Source organism: Odontesthes bonariensis, chromosome 23 (assembly GCF_027942865.1).
Source record: "Odontesthes bonariensis isolate fOdoBon6 chromosome 23, fOdoBon6.hap1, whole genome shotgun sequence".
NCBI lineage: Eukaryota > Metazoa > Chordata > Actinopteri > Atheriniformes > Atherinopsidae > Odontesthes > Odontesthes bonariensis.
Window position 1 is genome coordinate 18,370 of NC_134528.1, and position 22,061 is coordinate 40,430.

Genomic DNA, 22,061 nt, shown 5'->3' on the forward strand with positions numbered 1-22,061 from the left:
CCCTCCTCCTACGGGAGGCGGCCTCAAGTTCCCCAACCTAACCCTAACCCTAACCCTAACCCTTACCCTAACCCTAACCCAACCCTAACCCTAACCCTAACCCTAACCCTAGGTACCAATAGACTTTTGGCAGAGAGACTACCAGGGGCAAACAGCCCCCACCAGCATGGCTCCTGAGACCCTACCAGGGGCAAACAGCCCCCACCAGCATGGCTCCTGGGACCCTACCAGGGGCAAACAGCCCCCACCAGCATGGCTCCTGGGACCCTACCAGGGGCAAACCAGTACAGACATTATGTTCAATTCAATTAATTTTTATTTAGATAGCGCCAAATACAAAAAATGTCATCTCAAAGCACTTCGATAATAAAGTCCAATTCAAGCCAATTGGAATTCAATTCATTATAATCATAATTATTCATAAAATAATCCAATTCGTTCATATAGAGCCAATTCTAAAACAATTTCCTAGCTAAGAAAACCAACAGATTGCACTGAAAACTTTTTATTTTTCGGTCCAATCTCCCGTCCTGAGCATGCCTGAGGCGACTGTGGAGAGAAACAACTCGCTTTGAACAGGAAGAAACCTCTGGCAGAACCAGACTCAGGAAGGGTGGCCATCCGCCTCCACCAGCTGGGGTTTGAGAAGACAGAAAGAGGGGGAGGGGGCCGCGGCAGCACTGTAACACCATTCAAAGGATATCTGTTGGAACAGGGAAACACGAGTTAATGACCACAATAATGTCACATACACATAGAGAGAGTAAAGTGAGGAAAGGTGTGACAGATGAGGCCCCCAGCAGTCTAGGCCTATGGCAGCTTAACTATGGGATGTTTCAGGATCACCTGAGCATCCCTAACTATAAGCTTTATAAAAAAGGAAATTTTTAAGCCTGGTCTTAAAAGTGGAAAGGGTGTCTGCTTCCCGGACATTTACTGGCAGCTTATTCCACAAGAGAGGGGACTGATAACTGAAGGCTCTGCCTCCCATTCTACTTTTAGAAACTCTGGGAACCTCAAATAAACCTGCAGTTTGGGAACAAAGTGCTCTGTTAGGAAAATATCTTACAATGAGGTCTTTGAGATATGATGGAGCTCGGTCATTAAGAGCTTTATATGTAAGGAGAAGAATCTTAAATTCTATTCTGAATTTAACAGGGAGCCAATGAAGAGAAGCTAAAACTGGAGAAATATGATCTCTCCTGTTAGTTCTCATCAGAACTCTGGCTGCAGCATTTTGGATCAACTGAAGGCTTTTCAGAGAATATGTGGGACAGCCCATAAATAAAGAATTACAGCAGTCCAATCTTGAAGTAACAGATGCATGGAGCAGTTTTTCTGCATCACTCTGAGACAAGATGTTCCTGATTTTAACAATATTAGGAAGATGAAAGAAGGCAGTCCTAGAAACCTGTTTTATATGCGAGTCAAATGATAAATTCTGGTCAAAAATAACTCCAAGGTTCCTCACTGTAGAACTAGAAGCCAAGGAAATACCATCTAGAGTAACTATATAGCTAGACAATTTCTCCCTGAAACGCTCAGGTCCAAAGATAACGACTTCAGTTTGTCTGAATTTAGAAGCAGACAGTTCTGAGTCATCCAGGTCTTTATGTCTTTAAGACATGCTTGTAGTCTGACCAACCTATTGGGTTCATCTGGTTTTATAGATAAGTACAGCTGAGTATCATCAGCATAGCAGTGGAACTTTATGCCATGCTGTCTAATAATGTTACCTAATGGAAGCACGTATAAAGTGAAAAGAATCGGTCCAAGCACAGAACCCTGAGGAAATCCATGACTTACTCTGGTGTGTGAGGAAGATTCTTCATTTACAAGAACAAACTGAAATCTATCAGATAAATATGACTTAAACCAGCCTAATGCAGTTCCTTTAATCCCAGTAACATGTTCAAGTCTCTGTAATAAGATACTGTGATCGACCGTATCAAATGCAGCACTGAGATCCAACAGGACAAGCACAGACACAAGTCCGCTATCAGAGGCTAAGAGGAGATCATTGGTAACTTTCAGCAGTGCAGTTTCTGTGCTATGATGCACTCTGAATCCTGACTGAAACTCTTCAAACAGATTATTTCTGTGTAAATGATCACAAAGTTGAGCTGCAACTATTTTATAAAGAACTTTAGACATAAAAGGGAGATTGGATATAGGTCTATAATGAGCCAACACTTCTGAATCAAGAGGAGGTTTTTTAGGTAAAGGTTTAATTACAGCAACCTTAAAAGGCTGAGGTACATATCCTGTCAACAAAGACAGATTGATCAAATCCAATATGGAAGTGTCAATTAATGGGAAAATCTCCTTGAACAGTCTGGTTGGGATTGGGTCTAAAACACAAGTTGATGGTTTAGAAGAGACTATTGCTGTTGTTAGTTCAGAGAGATCAACTGGGCAGAAGCCGTTTGAATACAAATCAGGTTCTAAAGATACTTATAAAGCTGCTGTACTTGATGATACATCACTGATAATAGTGGGAAGGACTCCATCAATCTTCTCTCTGATAGAAACAATTTTAATAATAAAGAAGCTCATGAAATCATCACTGCTGAGAGTTGAAGGAACACCTGGCTCAGCAGAGCTCGGACTCTTAGTCAGACTGGCTACAGTGCTGAAGAGAAACCTGGGATTGTTCTTATTCTCTTCTATCAATGATGAATAATAAGCAGTTCTAGCTTTACGAAGGGCTTTCTTATACGTTATTAAACTATCTTTCCAGACTAATTGAGACTCTTCTAAATTAGAGGAACGCCACTGTCTCTCCAGCGTTCTTGCAGTCTGCTTTAAAGCACGCAGCTGTGAATTATACCAAGGAGCCAGCCTCTTCTGAATGATTACCTTCCTTTTCAGAGGGGCAACATTGTCCAGAGCTGTACGCATTGAAACTATAGTGCTGTCAACAAGAGAGTCAAGTGTTGCTGGAGTAAAGTTTAGGTAGTCGTCCTCTGTCATATCTGCACATGGCAGTGAAGAAAAGGATGATGGAATTAATTCTTTAAATCTGGTTACAGCATCCTCTGATAGACACCTTCTATATGTACATTTCTTCTCAGAAACTGTATGGTCAAGTAATGTAAACTCAAAGGTTATCCAAAAATGGTCAGATAAGACAGGGTTATGAGGGAACACTGTTAACTGTTCACTCTCATGCCATAAGTCAGCACAAGATCAAGGGTGTGATTAAGGCAGTGAGTCGGTCTGTGAACACTGAGAAAATCCAATAGAGTCCAATATAGAATTAAAGTTCATATTCAGGCTGTCATTTTCAACATCTACATGAATATTAAAGTCACCCACTACAATGACTTTATCTGTACTCAGCAATAACTGGGATAAAAACTCTGAGAATTCAGAAAGAAACTCAGAATAAGGGCCAGGTGGACGATACACAACAACAAACACAAGAGGTTTCTGGGATTTCCACTTTGCGTGGGAAAAACTGAGAATCAGAGATTCAAAAGAGCTCAAACTAATCTTGGGTCTGGGACTGATGAGTAACCCTGATCTGAAAATAGCTGCCACTCCTCCTCCTCTGCCTGTGGTTCCAGGAACGTGAACATTTAAACAGTCAGAGGGAGTTGCTTCATTAATGCTAACATGATGCTAACATGATCCTCCTGCTGCAGCCAGGTTTCTGTAAGACAAAATATATCAATATGATGATCACAAATCAACTCATTCACTAACAGAGACTTCGAAAGGAGAGATCTGATATTCAGCAAACCACATTTAATAGTTTGATGTTTTTGTTCACTTAAAGTTTTTGTTTTAATTTTTTTTTGCACAAGAGGATTTGCTCCTTTTGTGTTAATTGATTGGGTGGGTAGCAGCAGGTGGGAAGCTGCAGAGAAGTGTGTAAGACTACAACTCTGCATCCTGGTCTGAGCCCTGGGTTGTCATGTTTTAGGGTGGCAAATAAATTCATCCATATTTCTAGAAATGAGAGCTGCTCCTTCCAAAGTGGGATGGATGCCGTCTCTCCTCATCAGACCAGGTTTCCTCCAGAAAGATTGCCAATTATCTATGTAGCCCACGTTGTTTGCTGGACACCATCTAGACAACCAGCGATTGTAGGAGGACATGCGGATAAACATGTCATCGCTGGTCAGATTTGGCAGGGGTCCAGAGAAAACTACGGAGTCCCACATTGTTCTGGCAAAATCACACACCGATGCAACATTAATTTTAGTGACCTCCGATTGGCGTAACCGAGTGTCATTAACACCGACGTGAATAACTATTTTACCATATTTACGTTTATCCTTAGCCAGCAGTTTTAAACAGGATTCTATGTCGCCCGCTCTGGCCCCTGGAATGCATTTGACTATGGCCGCTGGTGTCTCTAATGCCACGTTTCTGACTATAGAGCTGCCAGTTACCAGGGTTTTGTCCTCAGCGGGTGTGTCGCTGAGTGGGGAAAATCTGTTAGAAGCGTGGACAGGTCGATGGTGAACAACGGGCTTGACTTTAGAGCTATGCCTCTTCCTGACAGTCACCCAGCCACGTTGTAATCCTGGCTGCTCAGGTTCTGCTAGGGGGAGGCTAATTGAGCTAGCTACGCTAGGTGGCCCCACACTGGCAAAAGGGACCTGGCTCGCTATCGGTTGATTTTCAACAGTGCAGAGCCGAGCTTCCAATTCAGATAACCTTGCCTCCAAAACTACAAAAAGACTACATTTGTTACATGTACCATTATCGCTAAAGGAGGCAGAGGAGTAACTAAACATCTGACACTCGGAGCAGGTGAAAGCAGGAGATGGAGGGAGAGAACCGGTAGCCATGCTACGCTAGAGAACCAGACACACCGTTAAAAAGTGAAAATAAAGATTAAAGATCTGTAGGAGTGTGTTAGAACAGAACGGTAAGCTATAGAGTTTAACAATGCAAAATTGTGTAAGTTATAGATAGAAATAAAGTGATTATCAATAGTCCAAGCGGAGCAAGAAATTCCACAGTGCACAAGCACGGTAACAGGAAGTGATGCAATACGTCTTACCGCAAAGCAAAGCGTCCTTGATCAGTGGGGATTTCTGTTTGTCAATAAATAAAGACATCCATAATAATGTTTAGATTATCTACATCTATTTAATCAACAATCTCAATAAATAGTCCTTTTTTTGCGATCAAATTTTTATAAATAAAATCCCACAGCACAGCTGTAAAGCTGCTTAGTAACAACATTTTACTGAACCAAAGTCAACAGCTTATCAGGCATATTTCTAATAATAATCCATAAATAATAGCATATTCCTTTTCATACCTGCACTAATCAATATACTGTATATATTCTATAGTATATTCATTCATACCTGCAGTAATCAATACACTGTATATATATATTTAGCACATTTTAAACTAAGTTTTTAAAGATATGTATCAACATGAAGGGAAGTCAGTAATTTCCAGTAAAGACTGAAATGCTCACTTCTTCGATGTTTTTTACTTCATGTTTCTGAGGTTCAGAAATAAAAGGTTTCAGGTTTTTGGGGCTTGGTTTAAACAAAGTCTCAGATTAATGAAGGTCTATAAATTTACAGATAAAAATAATCCCAAAATCATTTTAAAACATTGCAAAACAGAGCTGATTTAAAAGTTTCCCAGAAGCATCTGCTAAACATGGAGTTAATATGCTGTGATGATACAGTTAAAACAGAAGTCACATGATCCTTATTATGGTGGAGTTCTGTTTGTTACCACGGAAACAACGCCCCCTCAGTTTCTGTCTTCATCCTATCTGAAATCTTTACTCTGGCTTCCAGTCAGTCACAGAATAGATTTTAAAAGTCTGCTGATGGTTTACATCTGTGATCTGTTCAGAGAATATAAAGCCAGCAGAGCTCTTAGATCCAAGGACTCAGGCCAGCTGGTCCAGTCCAGAGTCCAGACTAAACATGGAGAAGCAGCATTTAGCTGTTATGCTGCAAACAAGTGGAACAAACTGCCAGTGGAGATTAAACTTTCACCAAATGGAGACATTTTTAAATCCAGGTTAAAGACATTTCTGTTCTCATGTGTCTATGCATGAAATCTGCACGATATCTTTGAACTTATCTGGACTGTTGCTTGTTTTTAAATTCATTTAAATGATTTTATTTGTTTCTCTTTATATTCTTTTATGTATTTTAATGCTAATTCCACTCCCTGCTGCAATGCTTTTATTTTATGTAAAGCACTTTGAATTGTTTGTACATGAAATGTGCTATATAAATAAATTTGATTTGATTTGATCTGCAGGAGTAAGGGAATGGAGAGGAAGAGGAGGGCAGCTGTCTGAGGAAGCAGACAGATATCCTGCAGTGGAAGTCAGTTCAGTCAGGATCCCACAGATTACTGATTATTTGGACCTCCCTTTGAGGCTCCATCACAGTGAGGTGTGATGATGGTGGGCGTCCAGCAGAGGGAGGCACAGCACACACAGCTCTGCTCTTCATCAGCCTGAAGGATGCTGGGAGGAGAGGAGGAGGAGGAGATGACGCCAGCAGAGGCTGCAGAGATGCTAACTGCTGCTACACACAAACACAGCCTGACAGGAGCTAACCGCTAACTGCTGCTACAAACAGGGACTCACGGACAGGTGGAGGCAGCACACGCACACACACACACACACACACACTGAGCTGCAGTGGAGCTGCTGACAGTATGCTGAGGACAGCAGGCTAACGTGCACACACACACACACACACACACAGCGATGCGGTGTCCGACACTTTCTATTGGACGGTAAGTGATTCATCTCTGTGTGTGTGTCATCAGGCCTCTCGGCTATCTCTGTGTGATGTGGTGATGACAGCTGCTGTTTCCATGGAGACGCTGTCACCTGTCCATGTGACTGGTTTCAGGTGTGTTAGCCGTAGAAGCGAACCACTGCTTCCTGAATGTGTGTGTGTGCACGTATGTTCAGCTGCAGATGTAGTCAGGATCCAGGTTGGCACTGAGGGGGCGGAGCCCGCGGCTGGAGGTGATGTCAAAGCGAGGATCGGGGGGGCGGGGAAAGGGAGAGCGACCGGACGCCATGGCAACCCTTCAAGCTGCCAACGAGGAGCTGAGAGCCAAGCTGACAGACATTCAGATTGAACTCCAACAGGAGAAGAACAAGGTAAGAACTGCAGAGGCCAGAGTAGGACTACAACTCCCAGAATGCCTTGTTGCTGTGGTTCTGTGACCACCGTCTCTGTCCCAGGTGAGCCGGCTGGAGAGGGAGAAGAGTCAGGAGCTGAAGGTCGAGCATCACCGGGCAACAGTTGCCCTGACGGAGCTGAAGGCTAAACTCCATGAAGAGAAGCAGAAAGAGCTGGCGGTTACCAGGGAAACGCTGCTACGGCAACACGAGATGGAGCTGATGAGGGTCATCAAGATCAAAGATGGAGAAATTCAACGTCTGAACGGACTGGTGTTGATGCTAAGGGACGGGTCGACCGACAAGGTGCTCCACCATCTGTTTATCCATCTACTCATCCATCCATCCATCCATCCATCCATCCATCTGTTTATCCATCTACTCATCCATCCATCTGTTTATCCATCTACTCATCCATCCATCCATCCATCCATCCATCCATCTGTTTATCCATCTACTCATCCATCCATCTGTTTATCCATCTACTCATCCATCCATCCATCCATCCATCCATCCATCTGTTTATCCATCTACTCATCCATCCATCAGTTTATCCATCTACTCATCCATCCATCTATTTATCCATCTACTCATCCATCCATCTATTTATCCATTTACTCATCCATCCATCCATCCATTCATCTGTTTATCCATCTACTCATCCATCCATCTGTTTATCCATCTACTCATCCATCCATCTATCCATCTGTTTATCCATCTACTCATCCATCCATCTATCCATCTGTTTATCCATCCATCCATCTGTTTATCCATCTACTCATCCATCCATCCATCTGTTTATCCATCTACTCATCCATCCATCCATCTGTTTATCCATCTACTCATCCATCCATCTGTTTATCCATCTACTCATCCGTCCATCTGTTTATCCATCTACTCATCCATCCATCTGTTTATCCATCTACTCATCCATCCATCTGTTTATCCATCTATCCATCCATCCATCTGTTTATCATCTACTCATCCATCCATCTGTTTATCCATCTACTCATCCATATATCCTTCTGTTTATCCATCTACTCATCCCTCCATCCATCTGTTTATCCATCTACTCATCCATCCATCCATCTGTTTATCCATCTACACATCCATCCATCTGTTTATCCATCTATCAATCCATCCATCCGTCTGTTTATCCATCTACTCATCCATCCATCTACTCATCCATCCATCCATCTGTTTATCCATCTACTCATCCATCCATTCATCTGTTTATCCATCTATCCATCCATCCATCCATCCATCCATCTGTTTATACATCTACTCATCCATCCATCCATCTGTTTATCTATCTATCCATCCATCCATCCATCCATCCATCCATCCATCTGTTTATCCATCTACTCATCCATCCATCCATATGTTTATCCATCTACTCATCCATCCATCCATCCATCTGTTTATCCATCTACACATCAATCCATCAGTTTATCCATCTACTCATCCATCTACCCATCCATCTGTTTATCCATCTACTCATCCATCCATCTGTTTATCCATCTACTCATCCATCCATCCATCCGTTTATCCATATACTTATCCATCTATCTGTTTATAGATCCTTTCTTCCACCCATTTATCATCTACTCATCCATCCATCTTTTAATCCATGTTTATCAATTCATTCATCCATCCAACCAATCTTTTATTTGTTAATCCATCCATCCTGTCCTCCATCTCCAGCAGTGGTTGAGTGTTTTCCAACATGCTGTCTTACAGGTTCTGTCAGTGCTTTTGTTCCTTACCCATCACTTAGTACCAGTTCTGGGGTGACCAGGACCTGCTGCCACCACTGTGAGACTCTCACACATGTGGCATCATGTGATTCCACTCGGGAGATGATGAGGAGTTTGTTTTCCGGTTGTTCAGGTGAGGAGCGCCCTGCTGACAGAGGTGGAGGAAGCCAGGAGGAGCTGGGAGGCAGAGCGCTGTCGTCTCCAGCAGGAGGTTCAGGAGCTGCGAGGAGCCAAAAGAAGCACAGAGGAGGCTCTAGGATCAGCTCAGCAGGCCTGCCAGACCCGAGCAGCCGAACTCCGGTCCGCTCATCACCAGCACCAAGAGGAACTAAACCGGACCAAGAGGGACTGTGAGAGGGAGATCCGCCGCCTGGTAGGGTCCACACAAATACCACCGTTAATAAACATGATCACAAACAAGTACGAGCTTTAACAAACATGACCACAAACAAGTACAAACTTTAACAAACATGACCACAAACAAATAAAAACTTTAACAAACATGACCACAAACAAGTACAAACTTTAACAAACATGACCACAAACAAGTACGACCTCTAACAAACATGACCACAAACAAGTACAAACTTTAACAAACATGACCACAAACAAGTACGACCTCTAACAAATACAAACTTTAACAAACATGACCACAAACAAGTACAAGCTTTAACAAATACAAACTTTAACAAACATGACCACAAACAAGTACAAGCTTTAACAAATACAAACTTTAACAAACATGACCACAAACAAGTACGACCACTAACAAATAAAAACTTTAACAAACATGACCATTAACAAATACAAACTTTAACAAACATGACCACAAACATGACCACTAACAAATACAAACTTTAACAAACATGACCACAAACAAGTACAAGCTTTAACAAATACAAACTTTAACAAACATGACCACAAACAAGTACAAGCTTTAACAAACATGACCACAAACAAGTACAAGCTTTAACAAACATGACCACAAACAAGTACAAGCTTTAACAAATACAAACTTTAACAAACATGACCACTAACAAATACAAACTTTAACAAACATGACCACAAACAAGTACGACCTCTAACAAATACAAACTTTAACAAACATGACCACAAACAAGTACGACCTCTAACAAATACAAACTTTAACAAACATGACCACTAACAAATACAAACTTTAACAAACATGACCACAAACAAGTACGACCTCTAACAAATACAAACTTTAACAAACATGACCACAAACAAGTACGACCTCTAACAAATACAAACTTTAACAAACATGACCACAAACAAGTACAAGCTTTAACAAACATGACCACAAACAAGTACAAGCTTTAACAAACATGACCACAAACAAGTACAAGCTTTAACAAACATGACCACAAACAAGTACAAGCTTTAACAAATACAAACTTTAACAAACATGACCACAAACAAGTACAAGCTTTAACAAACATGACCACAAACAAGTACAAGCTTTAACAAATACAAACTTTAACAAACATGACCACAAACAAGTACAAGCTTTAACAAACATGACCACAAACAAGTACAAGCTTTAACAAATACAAACTTTAACAAACATGACCACAAACAAGTACGACCTCTAACAAATACAAACTTTAACAAACATGACCACAAACAAGTACAAGCTTTAACAAACATGACCACAAACAAGTACAAGCTTTAACAAGTACAAGCTTTAACAAACATGACCACAAACAAGTACAAGCTTTAACAAATACAAGCTTTAACAAACATGACCACAAACAAGTACGACCTCTAACAAATACTAACTTTAACAAACATGACCACAAACAAGTACAAGCTTTAACAAACATGACCACAAACAAGTACAAGCTTTAACAAATACAAACTTTAACAAACATGACCACAAACAAGTACAAGCTTTAACAAACATGACCACAAACAAGTACAAGCTTTAACAAACATGACCACAAACAAGTACAAGCTTTAACAAATACAAACTTTAACAAACATGACCACAAACAAGTACGACCTCTAACAAATACAAGCTTTAACAAACATGACCACAAACAAGTACAAGCTTTAACAAACATGACCACAAACAAGTACAAGCTTTAACAAATACAAACTTTAACAAACATGACCACAAACAAGTACGACCTCTAACAAGTACAAGCTTTATCAAATAGGAGCGCTAAAAAAAACATGACTGTGAACAAACATGCACGACTATTTAACATGATACTGTAAGCGTTACCTTTTTAACCTTTCGATAAAACATTTTTTCTACTGAGAAACTGTTTTCACAAAACATTCTTGTTTAGTTCCTGACAAGCACAATCAGGAAAAACTGGCTTTGTACCTGAACTGAAGTTATTTAACTGACTTTTAAAGGTGCTGTAGGTTTTAAGGCTTCTTCATGAAGTTGTTCATATAAAAAAAAAAAATGAAACAAATCAACAACACTGCAGGTTACAGTTATTACAACTATTCACTGACAGCGAAATGCGAATCATTTGATCTGAACACTGAAGTCTTCATCCACATATTTTTGTTCTGTTTTTTAGCCAAAGTTTAAACCTTGAAGGAATCAAACCAGAACATGAGCTTCCGTCTATAATCAGAGTTTATTTACTGTGTGTTTAACTTGTCTTTAGTCCAATCTCCATAGTAATGTTTTCATGCAGCTCCAACCAGGAGGTGACATCAGTGCTTCAGTAACATGCTACTGACCTCCTGATCGGGTATAAAGTGTGGCAGCGTCACTGAGAGAAAAGTGTCCAGAATACAGTGAGCGACACGGAATTGAACAAGGAGACGCTGTGAGAGGCAAACACTGGTACAACATACACTGGGTCTCTGTCTGAGAGCATCAGCTGTTCCACACAGAAACAAAGAAGTCAGTCTGACCAATCAGATCCCCTCAGATTCAACTTAAATTCAGCCCGGTCGGGACTGGTCCACGACATGATCAGATTAAACCATCTGAACAAACTGAAACCCACTCGATGGCTCCATTCTGAGGAGCCAGGAACCACTTCTGATCACAGTTATTGATCTGTAGGTTCTGGTTTAAAGCCTTACAGTCACTGTTCCTCCTGAGTTTGGGTCAGGTGCTCAGATCCACCACAGTCAAACATTTGGATCTGTGTCCCCCTCTAACCTGTCTGTTTCTAACCTGTGATCATTTCCCCAGCTAACTAACACCCCACTCCCCCTCTAACCTGTCTGTTTCTAACCTGTGATCATTTACCCAGCTAACCCACCCCCCCACTACCCCTCAAACCTGTCTGTTTCTAACCTGTGATCATTTACCCAGCTAACCCACCCCCACTCCCCCTCTAACCTGTCTGTTTCTAACCTGTGATCATTTACCCAGCTAACCCACCCCCCACTCCCCCTCTAATCTGTCTGTTTCTAACCTGTGATCATTTCCCCAGCTAACTAACCCCCACTCCCCCTCTAACATGTCTGTTTCTAACCTGTGATCATTTCCCCAGCTAACTAACCCTCCACTCCCCCTCTAACCTGTCTGTTTCTAACCTGTGATCATTTACCCAGCTAACCCACCCCCCCACTCCCCCTCTAACCTGTCTGTTTCTAACCTGTGATCATTTCCCCAGCTAACTAACCCCCCACTCCCCCTCTAACCTGTCTGTTTCTAACCTGTGATCATTTCCCCAGCTAACTAACCCCCCACTCCCCCTCTAACCTGTCTGTTTCTAACCTGTGATCATTTACCCAGCTAACTAACCCCCACTCCCCCTCTAACATGTCTGTTTCTAACCTGTGATCATTTACCCAGCTAACTAACCCCCCACTCCCCCTTTAACCTGTCTGTTTCTAACCTGTGATCATTTACCCAGCTAACCCACCCCCCCACTCCCCCTCTAACCTGTCTGTTTCTAACCTGTGATCATTTCCCCAGCTAACCCACCCCCACTCCCCCTCTAACCTGTCTGTTTCTAACCTATGATCATTTCCCCAGCTAACCCACCCCCCCACTCCCCCTCTAACCTGTCTTTTTCTAACCTGTGATCATTTCCCCAGCTAACCCACCCCCCCACTCCCCCTCTAACCTGTCTGTTTCTAACCTGTGATCATTTCCCCAGCTAACTAACCCCCCACTCCCCCTCTAACCTGTCTGTTTCTAACCTGTGATCATTTACCCAGCTAACCCACCCCCACTCCCCCTCTAATCTGTCTGTTTCTAACCTGTGATCATTTCCCCAGCTAACCCACCCCCCCACTCCCCCTCTAACCTGTCTTTTTCTAACCTGTGATCATTTCCCCAGCTAACCCACCCCCACTCCCCCTCTAACCTGTCTGTTTCTAACCTGTGATCATTTACCCAGCTAACCCACCCCCCACTCCCCCTCTAATCTGTCTGTTTCTAACCTGTGATCATTTCCCCAGCTAACTAACCCCCACTCCCCCTCTAACATGTCTGTTTCTAACCTGTGATCATTTCCCCAGCTAACTAACCCTCCACTCCCCCTCTAACCTGTCTGTTTCTAACCTGTGATCATTTACCCAGCTAACCCACCCCCCCACTCCCCCTCTAACCTGTCTGTTTCTAACCTGTGATCATTTCCCCAGCTAACTAACCCCCCACTCCCCCTCTAACCTGTCTGTTTCTAACCTGTGATCATTTCCCCAGCTAACTAACCCCCCACTCCCCCTCTAACCTGTCTGTTTCTAACCTGTGATCATTTACCCAGCTAACTAACCCCCACTCCCCCTCTAACATGTCTGTTTCTAACCTGTGATCATTTACCCAGCTAACTAACCCCCCACTCCCCCTTTAACCTGTCTGTTTCTAACCTGTGATCATTTACCCAGCTAACCCACCCCCCCACTCCCCCTCTAACCTGTCTGTTTCTAACCTGTGATCATTTCCCCAGCTAACCCACCCCCACTCCCCCTCTAACCTGTCTGTTTCTAACCTATGATCATTTCCCCAGCTAACCCACCCCCCCACTCCCCCTCTAACCTGTCTTTTTCTAACCTGTGATCATTTCCCCAGCTAACCCACCCCCCCACTCCCCCTCTAACCTGTCTGTTTCTAACCTGTGATCATTTCCCCAGCTAACTAACCCCCCACTCCCCCTCTAACCTGTCTGTTTCTAACCTGTGATCATTTCCCCAGCTAACTAACCCCCCACTCCCCCTCTAACCTGTCTGTTTCTAACCTGTGATCATTTACCCAGCTAACCCACCCCCACTCCCCCTCTAATCTGTCTGTTTCTAACCTGTGATCATTTACCCAGCTAACTAACCCCCACTCCCCCTCTAACATGTCTGTTTCTAACCTGTGATCATTTACCCAGCTAACTAACCCCCCACTCCCCCTCTAATCTGTCTGTTTCTAACCTGTGATCATTTACCCAGCTAACTAACCCCCACTCCCCCTCTAACATGTCTGTTTCTAACCTGTGATCATTTACCCAGCTAACTAACCCCCCACTCCCCCTTTAACCTGTCTGTTTCTAACCTGTGATCATTTACCCAGCTAACCCACCCCCCCACTCCCCCTCTAACCTGTCTGTTTCTAACCTGTGATCATTTCCCCAGCTAACCCACCCCCCCACTCCCCCTCTAACCTGTCTTTTTCTAACCTGTGATCATTTCCCCAGCTAACCCACCCCCACTCCCCCTCTAACCTGTCTGTTTCTAACCTGTGATCATTTCCCCAGCTAACCCACCCCCACTCCCCCTCTAACCTGTCTGTTTCTAACCTGTGATCATTTACCCAGCTAACTAACCCCGCACTCCCCCTCTAACCTGTCTGTTTCTAACCTGTGATCATTTACCCAGCTAACTAACCCCCCACTCCCCCTCTAACCTGTCTGTTTCTAACCTGTGATCATTTACCCAGCTAACTAACCCCCTCTAACCTGTCTGTTTCTAACCTGTCTGTGTGCAGATGGATGAGATAAAGCTGAAGGACAGAGCTGTCAGTGTGTTGGATAAGGCCCTGGGGCTGCAGGCTGGACATGCCCACCGCCTCCAACTGCAGACTCAGGCTGCTGAGCAACAAATCGCAGCCCTGAGAGACGCCCAGAGGGCGGGGCTAACTCATCCCACCCCTAACCCCACCCCTAACAATGCTCCTCACATTGTAAGCCCCGCCTCTTCCTGCTTGTTTAACACGCATGAAAAAAATCACCTCTTCCATGAAGTTTTGGTCTGAAATGTTTTTACATCAAAGGAACATTTACTGTTTTCTGAGCTGTAAAATGATGCTACAGGGAGTCAGTACCTCTCCTTTGTCTGTCAGGCACAAGTCTCATTCAATAACTTCAGAAAATTCCTGTCACAGTGACTGTAGCTGAGATTACAACTGTGACCTGTTCATTTCTAATGGTTTTGAGCCTGACTTTATACAGAAGTTTTGTATACAGTCATGGCTTTGAAGCTCCTGCAGCCTTCTGCTGAACCCTGGTGTTGTGTTGGTAACACAGCTGTCATAGAAACTCCTCTGGTTTAAATACCAACACATTGGGCCTCATGCAAGAACAGTTTTGTATTTTTATTCTAAATTTCTCTCACTTTTTTCGTACAGAGGTCTCGTACGAACACGCCAGATTCAACAAACGCTTCAGAAAAAGTACGACCTGCGTAAATGATGAATGCCACCCGTGCGTATTTAAGTGCACGTGCACGAGGATAGTAGGTGTGCATACTCCACGCCCAAAATGATACCATATAAGGCTGCGCTTCCTCTCTCCTGTGCCAGGAAGTGTTGAATGTTGAGTCATGAGAATGGCATCAAGGCGCAGAAAGAACAACTTTAGGAGCTCTGAGACTGAAGTTCTGCTTTCAGAGATCCAGAAAGAACAACTTTAGGGGCTCTGAGACTGAAGTTCTGCTTTCAGAGATCCAGAAAGAACAACTTTAGGAGCTCTGAGACTAAAGTTCTGCTTTCAGAGTTCCAGAAAGAACAACTTTAGGAGCTCTGAGACTAAAGTTCTGCTTTCAGAGATCCAGAAAGAACAACTTTAGGGGCTCTGAGACTAAAGTTCTGCTTTCAGAGATCCAGAAAGAACAACTTTAGGGGCTCTGAGACTGAAGTTCTGCTTTCAGAGATCCAGAAAGAACAACTTTAGGGGTTCTGAGACTAAAGTTCTGCTTTCAGAGTTCCAGAAAGAACAACTTTAGGAGCTCTGAGACTAAAGTTCTGCTTTCAGAGATCCAGAAAGAACAACTTTAGGGGTTCTGAGACTAAAGTTCTGCTTTCAGAGATCCAGAAAGAACAACTTTAGGGGCTCTGAGACTGAAGTTCTGCTTTCAGAGATCCAGAAAGAACAACTTTAGGGGTTCTGAGACTAAAGTTCTGCTTTCAGAGATCCAGAAAGAACAACTTTAGGGGCTCTGAGACTGAAGTTCTGCTTTCAGAGATCCAGAAAGAACAACTTTAGGAGCTCTGAGACTAAAGTTCTGCTTTCAGAGTTCCAGAAAGAACAACTTTAGGAGCTCTGAGACTAAAGTTCTGCTTTCAGAGATCCAGAAAGAACAACTTTAGGGGCTCTGAGACTGAAGTTCTGCTTTCAGAGATCCAGAAAGAACAACTTTAGGGGCTCTGAGACTAAAGTTCTGCTTTCAGAGTTTTATTTATATAGCGCCAAATTACAACAAATGTCATCTCAAGGCACTTAAATAGTATAGACCAATTCAAGCCAATTGGAATTCAACTCATTGTAATAATTAATTTCAAAATAATCCAATTCATTCACATAGAGCCAATTCAAAAACGATTTCCTAGCTAAGGAAACCAACAGATTGCACCAAAACTTGTCTTGTCGAAACTTCTCGTCGACTTCTTGTCGACCCAGGAAGGGTGGCCATCAGAACCAGAACCAGGAAGGGTGGCCATCAGAACCAGAACCAGGAAGGGTGGCCATCAGAACCAGAATCAGGAAGGGTGGCCATCCGCCTCGACCAGCTGGGGTTTGAGAAGACAGAAAAGGGGGAAAAAAACACTGTAACACCATTCAAAGGATATCTGTTGGAACAGGGAAACACGAGTTAATGACCACAATAATGTCACACATACATAAAGAGAGTAAAGTGAGGAAAGGTGTGACAGATGAGGCCCCCCAGCAGTCTGGGCCTAAAGCAGCTTAACCATCCCTAACTATAAGCTTTATCAGAAAGGAAAGTTTTAAGCCTGGTCTTAAAAGTGGAAAGGGTGTCTGCTTATTTACTGTTCCACATTTTACAATACTGATTAAAAAAATCATTTTTTATAATGATATTTAAAAAAAATTAAATTCTATTTTCTATTTTTTTATTATCTTAAGAATATCTTAAGAACTCAAATTTTCTGAGGCCCCCCTGGCGGCCCCCACTTTGAAAACCACTGATCTAGAAAACCAGAGACTTTGGGTTAGGGTTAACCCAAACATTATAATTAGCAGGTTGTTAGCCAGCCTAGTAATTCTAATGCCCAGCTCTCCGTCCTAATGCCCTGCTCTCCATGCTAATGCCCAGCTCTCTATGCTAATGCCCAGCTCTCTATGCTAATGCCCAGCTCTCTGTGCTAATGCCCAGCTCTCCGTGCTAATGCCCTGCTCTCCATGCTAATGCCCAGCTCTCCATGCTAATGCCCAGCTCTCTATGCTAATGCCCAGCTCTCTGTGCTAATGCTCAGCTCTCCGTGCTAATGCCCAGCTCTCCGTGCTAATGCTCAGCTCTCCGTGCCAATGCCCTGCTCTCCGTGCTAATGCCCAGCTCTCCGTGCTAATGCCCAGCTCTCCGTGCTAATGCTCAGCTCTCCGTGCTAATGCCCTGCTCTCCGTGCTAATGCCCAGTTCTCCGTGCTAATGCCCAGCTCTCCGTGCTAATGCCCAGCTCTCCGTGCCAATGCCCAGCTCTCCGTGCTAATGCCCAGCTCTCCGTGCTAATGCCCTGCTCTCCGTGCCAATGCCCAGCTCTCCGTGCTAATGCCCAGCTCTCCGTGCTAATGCCCAGCTCTCCGTGCTAATGCCTAGCTCTCTGTGCTAATGCCCAGCTCTCCGTGCTAATGCCCTGCTCTCCGTGCTAATGCCCAGCTCTCCGTGCTAATGCCCAGCTCTCCGTGCTAATGCCCAGCTCTCCATGCTAATGCCCAGATCAAATGAGTGTTAGCTTGACATCACCTGGAAAGTCAGAAAAAGGTCATGTGACCAGGGGAATCATCCTTTGAAGTAGACCAATGTAAAAACCATCCTGTTCAATAACGCTTCTTTAAAAAGCTGAAGAACTGACCAACAATAATTATAGAAACTTTTGTTTGTCCTTTAAATCCCCGAACAGCAGGACTTCCTGTGGCATGCGGTCTGTGATTGGTTGCTGTCTCTTTGCTTTCATGTTTAATGGGATCTGTTCATCTTGTTTGCAGTCTCAGGACGAACGAGACACTCGGAGGTTTCAGCTGAAAATCGCTGAGCTCAGCGCTGTGGTCAGGAAGCTGGAGGACAGAAATGCTCTGCTGTCTGAAGAACGCAATGAACTGGTACACACATCCTCACACTCTCCCACACAACCCACACCTTAATACCAAACCTAGTTTTGCATTTCACCAGCTTGAGTGGCCATAGATATTCAGCATGTTTCCATACAACACAGTTGTAGCTCCACTGTAGCAGTTTAATTGGAGTACTGTCCGTGTTCCAGTGTACAACAGCAGGCTAATCGAATTATTGATGGTAGTACGTCTGACTCTGCTACAAGTGGTAATACAACCCCTTAACCCCCCCACCCCCGAATAAAACAGGCTGAAAGTCCCACGTTAACATCAAATCTTGTTTCTACCAGCAGATAACAGACGTGTTTTATCTGAATTATCCACCGAATTAAGGTGTCTTCATGTTCAAAATGTTCCAGTAAACTGAGGAATGAAATAAAACGCTGTATCAGTGACGCCGTTAGCTCATGCAGCTAACAGGAAGTGTTTGGCCGTTAGCTCATGCAGCAAACAGGAAGTGTTTGGCCCTTATTTCACGCAGCTAACAGGAAGCGTTTGGCCGTTAGCTCATGCAGCTAACAGGAAGCGTTTGACCGTTAGCTCATGCAGCTAACAGGAAGCGTTTGGCCGTTAGCTCGCGCAGCTAACAGGAAGTGTTTGGCCGTTAGCTCACGCAGCTAACAGGAAGTGTTTGGCCGTTAGCTCACGCAGCTAACAGGAAGCGTTTGACCGTTAGCTCATGCAGCTAACAGGAAGCGTTTGGCCGTTAGCTCACGCAGCTAACAGGAAGCGTTTGGCCGTTAGCTCACGCAGCTAACAGGAAATGTTTAGCCGTTAGCTCATGAAGCTAACAGGAAACGTTTGGCCGTTAGCTCACGCAGATAACAGGAAGCGTTTGACCGTTAGCTCATGCAGCTAACAGGAAGCGTTTGGCCGTTAGCTCATGAAGCTAACAGGAAGCGTTTGGCTGTTAGCTCACGCAGATAACAAGAAGTGTTTGGCCGTTAGCTCACGCAGCTAACAGGAAGTGTTTGGCCGTTAGCTCACGCAGCTAACAGGAAGCGTTTGACCGTTAGCTCATGCAGCTAACAGGAAGCGTTTGGCCGTTAGCTCGCGCAGCTAACAGGAAGTGTTTGGCCGTTAGCTCACGCAGATAACAGGAAGCGTTTGACCGTTAGCTCATGCAGCTAACAGGAAGCGTTTGGCCGTTAGCTCATGAAGCTAACAGGAAGCGTTTGGCTGTTAGCTCACGCAGATAACAGGAAGTGTTTAGCCGTTAGCTCATGAAGCTAACAGAAAGCGTTTGGCTGTTAGCTCACGCAGATAACAGGAAGTGTTTGGCCGTTAGCTCACGCTGCTAACAGGAAGTGTTTAGCCGTTAGCTCATGAAGCTAACAGAAAGCGTTTGGCTGTTAGCTCACGCAGATAACAGGAAGTGTTTGGCCGTTAGCTCACGCTGCTAACAGGAAGTGTTTAGCCGTTAGCTCATGAAGCTAACAGGAAGCGTTTGGCCGTTAGCTCACGCAGCTAACAGGAAGTGTTTATCTGGAAGATGTCTGGGTGAAATTTAAAGAAAATTAATCAAAATATTTGACAAGAGAAGATGTTTTGGTTCAAATCTTTGATGAAGATTCAGAGGGTGAGAGGGGATTCAGACACTGTTGGCTCTGAGGAGACAGATGTGACAGATGCTGAGCCCACTGAGCTGCTGTTCCTCTTCCTAACTGATGATTTCTGGACTCTGAGAACCGATGAACACCAGTTCTTAGCCACCCAAACACTAAAGAATCGGGTTCTGATTGAAAGACATTTTACTGATTCTTACTGACATTCCTTTGCCTATTTTCTGTTGTTTTTATGTGGATAAAATGATGAAAAGGAGGGAAAAACATGAAAAAGATCATAAGTTGGAACAGCTTTGATCATAAATCAAGAAAAGGATCAAAAAGGAAAAGATAAAAGAAAACCAGGTGGAAACGTGTTCAAAATCCAATGTTCACTAGAAGACACCATGCAGTAATGTCAGCAGTGATGTCTACACATGAAAATTAGCTGATTCAATTTACTACTTTCAAAAACTTTGGGTCACACTCAGTATTTTTCCCCTCTACAGTTTCTGTTTATCTCTGACCATTTTTAAGCTGCAGCCTTTTGAAATCTGCTTATCAGAATGATTCTTTCAATGAACCTCGGAGCTTAAAGGGTTAAAAACCAGGCTTGTTATGTTGTGACCTGTTTGAGATGTACACATCCCCGTGTAGTCATTTCTCTGTTCTGGCTTCTGTTACTTGTTCTGTTCAGTTCCACACAGCATATCTTTGAAGTTAAACTAAGGACTATTTCAGTGGCACTAAAGCAGTGATTAGATTTTTTCTTGTTAATGTACCAATTGTCTACTTTGACTATAATTACTTCAACCACCAGAGGGCGCTGTGACGCTATCTACCAACCCTGATGTAAATAGATGTCCCACAGCCTTTTTGTCCGACTGTTTGTTTCCTTCAGGTTCTCCGTTTAATCGGTGTGTTTTCTCCTGTTTGGTGTGTTAATGTCTCTTTAAAAATGTTTTTGCGTTCTGTAGCTGAAGCGTCTGAGAGAGACAGAGAGTCAGTTTCTTCCTCTGCTGGACAAAAACAAACGTCTGAGCAGGAAAAACGAAGAGCTGGCCCTCGCAGTGCGTCGCCTGGACAACAAGCTTCGCTTCGTTACCCAGGAGAACCTGGAGATGGTAGCTATGGTAACCCTCACTCAAACAACACATGTTGATAAACCAGGTTCATCATCCAGATGCAGACCAGCAGAGTTCAGTGAAAGACTTTTATCAGTAAGTGTCAGAATTACCACAGAACCACAGAAGAAGTACAGCCACCTTCAAAAGGTCATTCCTCTGAAATTAACTTCGTTTTAAAACATTAAATCATAACCCTAACCCATGGTGAGCACCCACAAATGTTTGGACTTGACCGAATGAAGGAAATTACAATTTATCCACAAGCAGCCATTCAGATTACCATGGTAACAGCATTATTTGTCGTGGTCCCCAGAGGCGACCGAGTTCGTTAAATGACCTTGACCGCAGCCACTCCGCCAGTTACCATGGTTACGGTCAGGATGAGAGGGAGATGGAGTTTCTACGGCTACAAGTGGTGGAGCAACAACACATCATCGATGACCTGACCAAGGTACCAACACAACTAATATCATTACTAGTACTACTACTACTAATGTCAGGCATTAGTTTCCTTCACTAATTCGGTCTTTCTCAGTACTAGTTAGACATTTTGTCCAACTAGTCGAACAAAAACTGGTACTAGTGACTCCTTTTCAGCAACTTGTGGCACTTTTGTGGAACTAGTTCCAACACCTCAGTGGTCACCTCACCTGTTTACCAGTAACCTACAATTAGTTGCACTACGGTACCGATGAGAGTGAGTAGAGAGTTGCTCACTGGTTAACATGTGCATGTCACTAGTTAATTAGTGAAATGCAGCAACTGCCATACATGTTAACTAGTGAAATTTTATCACATCACAAGTTGTATTAGATACATGAACATCAACGAGTAAGATGAAAAAGTTAACTAATGTGTTCAACATGTTAAACAGAGGTCTCATTAGTTGCTCACTAGTGCTGAGTAAGGCTTTACTAGTTCAAGTAAAAGTATCACTAGTGACATAAAATGCCTTCCACTAGTTAATAAAACACTGTTACTATGTAACTGAGGACT

At 43.4% G+C, this 22,061-nt stretch overlaps 1 protein-coding gene across 5 annotated transcripts in view; it reads left to right on the forward strand.

Moving 5' to 3' along the window:
• The first annotated feature begins 6,286 nt into the window (after window positions 1–6,286).
• Window positions 6,287–22,061, forward strand: part of jakmip3 (Janus kinase and microtubule interacting protein 3) — a 43,431-nt gene continuing 27,656 nt past the window's right edge. For 2 of the 5 annotated variants that reach the window (XM_075457633.1, XM_075457635.1), the window contains exons 1-8: window positions 6,287–6,741; window positions 6,923–7,117; window positions 7,202–7,444; window positions 9,029–9,268; window positions 14,813–15,007; window positions 18,269–18,382; window positions 20,916–21,071; window positions 21,379–21,516. In XM_075457633.1, coding sequence (XP_075313748.1) covers window positions 6,983–7,117; window positions 7,202–7,444; window positions 9,029–9,268; window positions 14,813–15,007; window positions 18,269–18,382; window positions 20,916–21,071; window positions 21,379–21,516 — 1,221 coding nt within the window. In that variant the 5' untranslated portion in view covers window positions 6,287–6,741; window positions 6,923–6,982. Of the gene's footprint in view, window positions 6,742–6,774; window positions 7,118–7,201; window positions 7,445–9,028; window positions 9,269–14,812; window positions 15,008–18,268; window positions 18,383–20,915; window positions 21,072–21,378; window positions 21,517–22,061 lie in introns of all 5 variants that reach the window. The other 3 variants (XM_075457636.1, XM_075457637.1, XM_075457634.1) reach the window with 2 other exon arrangements.